Source organism: Melanostigma gelatinosum, assembly GCF_949748355.1.
Source record: "Melanostigma gelatinosum genome assembly, chromosome: 13".
In the NCBI taxonomy this organism is placed as follows: domain Eukaryota; kingdom Metazoa; phylum Chordata; class Actinopteri; order Perciformes; family Zoarcidae; genus Melanostigma; species Melanostigma gelatinosum.
In genome coordinates, this window is record NC_136646.1 from 24751080 (window position 1) to 24755634 (window position 4555).

The 4555-nt window shown below is 44.0% G+C and overlaps 2 protein-coding genes across 2 annotated transcripts in view; one reads left to right on the top strand and one right to left on the bottom strand.

Annotated features, from left to right (window-relative positions):
- LOC306786740 (myosin-14-like) overlaps nucleotides 1-783 on the bottom strand; it is a gene marked incomplete at both ends in the record, with an annotated part of 27262 nt that extends 26479 nt beyond the window's left edge. Inside the window, one exon of the mRNA XM_079281586.1 lies at nucleotides 619-783. Coding sequence (XP_079137712.1) covers nucleotides 619-783 — 165 coding nt within the window. The remainder of the gene's footprint in view (nucleotides 1-618) is intronic.
- Nucleotides 784-3816: 3033 nt separating this feature from the next.
- Nucleotides 3817-4298, top strand: hoatz (HOATZ cilia and flagella associated protein; the record flags this gene model as incomplete). Its single annotated transcript, XM_079281587.1, is given in 2 exon segments — nucleotides 3817-3949; nucleotides 3952-4298. Coding segments are annotated over 2 exon segments (480 nt in total).
- Nucleotides 4299-4555: the final 257 nt, after the last annotated feature.

Genomic DNA, 4555 nt, shown 5'->3' on the forward strand with positions numbered 1-4555 from the left:
GAAAACCTCTTTTCGGGCTGTTGCCTCTCCTGTCCACCTGTTGTGATGGTTTTAATGTCGGTACACAGACAACATGCTATCACATGATTTCAACTTTCTATCTCATCATTTCGACCATGGGGATACTTTTATTTTCAAGTCTAACTTTTAATTATTTTTCAAAAAAAAATTTAAAAAAATTGTTTTTTTTAGTGTTTGCTGGCGGATTCGCGGGCCACATAAAATGACGTGGCGGGCCGGATTTGGCCCGCGGGCCTTGAGTTTGACACATGTGCTGTATTGTATCAACAGGTAATTGGTTTCTGTTAGCATCTCTTTGAGTAAATCATATTTAAGTCTAGTCGTGGTCTTAATAATAGTTGTATTTATGAACTATTAGTTCGTTTTAAGCTCTGGTTTTGTCAATGACAAGAGACGGTTGATTAAAAATGTCTTTTCATTCACTTTAATCAGCGTCATCGGACATCTGAAGCGTTCGGTAGAGGCTTCGAGTTCACCAACCCCACGTGGCCCGTTCCATCGGTGCCGTTATTAAAGCGAGTTCAAAGTGCTAACAAGTCATGTGACTGCAGCAGCATCATAACCTGACGATGACGTCATCGTCAGGGCGCACGTTACCTCGTCGCCCTTCTCCTCCTTGATGCTGGCGGTCTCGAAGCCCTCCTTCTCCGACGGCACCCACACCATCTTCTTGGCCGACCAATCGGCTTGCGCCACCCCGCTGTTGCGAAAGTCGTTGTCCAAGAAGAGGAACTTGCTGTCGTCGGCGGCCGGGTCAGCCATGTTGGAAGAGTCGGTCTGAGGCTCGGCGGCGTCGATCGCTTCAGTCGGTTCAGAGGCGGTCGGGCTGACGTCTGGATCGTCACTGGAGAATGGGTCGGCCTCTGGGGGGACGATGGGAGTCGGGTTGACCTCTGACCTCGGTTTGAGCTCTGGCCTGCAGACAAATCAATCAACACCGAGTTGACCAATGAGGATGCAGCGACAGGAGACTCCAGCTCATCACTGCTCTCAGCTAGGAAATAGTGCGACGCAACACCGTGCTAATCATTTCATTGCCTTTGGACGGAGCCAGGCTAGCCGCTTCCCCCCGTTTACAGTCTTTATGCTAAGCTAAGCTAATCGGCTGCTGGTTGCAGCTTCATATTTACCGCAGAGACAAGCGAGCGGCATCGATCTCCTCTTTTAAGTCGAAGCAAAAAAACAAATAAGCATAGTGTCACACTACTCCTTATGGTCTCTTAAATTAATCCTAATTAACTTTTAAATTCTTTAATATTTCCATACAGAAATTGCCTTATTGTCTGTTGTATATTTTCACCTTTTAATGCTTTATGGAAACCACTTTAAATGTGCGTTTGTGTATGAAATGTGCCACAAATAAACTTTTTGGTGTAACTGAATAACTCATAAACAAAGTGTTGTGAAAAGTCTTGAGGGCCTAAAGTGCCGAAAGAAGCTGAACTTTAACAGAAAACGTAATTAAAGACTTTGACCGTTTTCAGATTTGAAGCATTTCTCTGTAACTTTTAATATTTAATCCGAATCAAGCAACAAAAGTCCTGGGTAGACAGAGCTAACTAACTTATTCCCGACATCCAGCGGAGGAGAATAAAACATCACTCACAATCTGTCGCATCGCCACACCGAAGACAAACGAGCATCAATGAAACTCTTTTTTTCTGACTCTCAAACTGACTCAGATGAGCTGCATTTGGTTTCAGTGACAGATTACTGCAGATAACCTCTGAACATTTCCCTACAGCCGTGCGATGAGCTACTTACTCCCTTATCCTCGTCTCTGCCTCCTCACGCGGGCCACAGGGCTGCTTTGACCTCCCATTGAGCAGCAGGCAATAAAACATGAAAAGCAGCACACAGATAACCTCTATAATCAAACAGCTCGGCTGCCCTGCTGCAATGCCCATGTTTGGCTGACCCTTTGGTCCTGGTAGCTTTGGTAGCCCAAAGAGGGGATGCTAGGGACTTAGCAGGCATGCTACCTTATAAGGTGCAGCTCTGTGTCCAGCCAAGCTTACCGTTTAAACCAAAATGGTGACATGTCACAAGGTGCGTCCATGTGTGGCCGGAGCAGGTATGTGAGCGGGAAGCAACCAGCAGCATCTCTTAATGGACATTTCTGACACATTTACTGAGAAATGTAATGTCAACAAAATACATTCAAAATAAAACCTTTTAACTTTTAACACTTCAGGGTGATGCAGCAGGCTGCTGGTTTTGAATTACACTTAATTTCTTATAAATATTGTATTACTCTTCAGCAGCAAACATAACACTTAATGCTCCAAGAGTGACAGAAATATGACTTTTAGGTATTTAAGAGCTATTTTATAAAGTTATTTTGCATGTTTAAACAACATTAATAGCTTTAATTGAACATGTATAGAAGTATGTTCATAACCACCTGTCCCCTGTATATTAAACATGTTTAAATAAGGTTATATAACATATAATAGAATAAAAGTCTTCATACTCACTGTGCAGTGTTTCAGCGCTCAGTGCAGGATGGAGGCTCAACTCCAGGGACATGAGAATATCATGTCAGGTAAATGAACTGATGATGATGATGCCGTGCTTCCTCCCTCCACACGATTTAAACCGGCCCGCGACACCTGGGGGTGGAGCTCTTTCTCCACCAAAGTTGGCAGCGGCCACGAGCGACGTCCATCCAGCCAATCACAGCGAACACGAGAGGTTTAATTGGTCTGCCTTCAAATTAAAAGCTTTGAATTAGTGGTTTACTGTTCTGGAGACTGAAACGTGAAGAGTTTGTTAGAATTAGAGGTGAAGAGGAGGCTATGTAGTCTCAAGCAGAGTACTTAGGTACAACCTTGAGATACTTGTACATAATAATAATATATTTATTAAGTCCACAGTACACTACTTAGTATTTCCATTTCTGTTACTTTAAACTTTTACTCGACTATATTTCAGAAGGTGATATTACTAATAAATAATAATATAATAATATATTGCTCCAACGCATTTGACAGCTGTAGTTACTCGCTAGTTGTTTTCCAGATTAAGACTTTAAAATACAAACAAAAGATGAGTTTATTAAATATAATGAACTAGTTCAAACTGTCCGTGAGTATCTCCACACCCTCCTCCTCTGACATTAAAGTTAATGTCACACAAATAGCATTCTCTTAACAGAAGCCATTCAGCTTCATAATGAGTATTTTTACTTGTAACAAAGTGTTCTTGTTTGTGTTCACACCTTTGTACCGTTACTTTTACTCAAGTAGAAATAACTGTTAACTACAATTAGCATTTAGATAAAAATGATCACTTCGGGTATAAAGCATCATTTTGTTATGTATAACTATCTTTACAATGCAGTGGTGACAAAGCTGACACCTTGTTATGTTATCGTTATATTTCTCAGTGAGAGTTTACATTCTGTAATTTCAAAGCCTGTAAATACCCAAAATCTAAATTGGTTTAATGTAATTCAGCCTCTTTGATTTGGTATATGAACAGCAGGATAAAACTGGGTTTGTTTTATGCACAATATATTCAAACACCTCGTTCTGCATGTTTTATACATAGTTTTCTTCAAGGGGGGGGGGGCATATCTCCCCAATTTACCCTCAAGGTCAACAAAGTAGCCTCCCAATAACCTAGTTTTATTTTGAAAGGTTTACGCGGAAGATTTAGCTCGTGTTTGTTCTGGCCGGCTTTCCGTAGCATTCTCATTTCCATGGTGACCACACCAAGCAACAGCGCACTTATTCTTATTTTTCTTGTTAACATTTTTCTGCAAAACAAAAGGTTTTCCGGACTACAAGTACAATGTCTGCCCCGGCTGAGGACCCACTCGTGACCGTGTTTGAGGGCTCTTCTCCGGGGGACGTGTCTCACGCCCGGCTGCTGTGGAGCTCACTGTCTCTCCTGCCGCCGCTGGAGTCCCGGCTGTTGTCCGCGGACATCCGACAGAGGCGGACATCCGACAGAGGCTGCCGGTGTCCCGGCCGCAGCGCAGCAGCAGCAGCACCGGTCCCAAGCGGCCGTGCAGCATGCAGCAGCCGCAGCCGGGTTGTGAGCATGCTCTCCTGCAGAGACTGGAGGAGAGGCAGCGCTATGCGGCCATGGCCGACCAGAGGAGGGAGACCATGGCTCTGCTGAGGCGGCAGAGGGAGCGGAGGATCCGGAGGGAGCTGCTCTCCGTGGACTTCAAACCGAAGCTGGAGCTCGGCGGCGGAGAGAAAAGGTCGAAGCTGCGAAAAGCTCCAGACTCTGAGATGGACGAGGAGCTGGTGAAGCAGCTGCAGTGAAGCGACTGTGCCGATTCGTTTTAAAGGGCTTTCTGAATGATTTCATATTGTCAACACGCTTTAATGATAAGCAGATTGAGTTAAACCTTGTTCTGTTTCTTAATGTGAGAAATTCTCCATGAAGTCTGGTGTTGAGGTAAAACACGGAATCCTGTCCCAACTGAACATCCTGTGGGCAGGTGTGTAAGTGCAGCTTTGGCTTGTCATAGCAGGTAAAGCACAGGTGTGACTGATAACATTAAACACCAATCGTATAA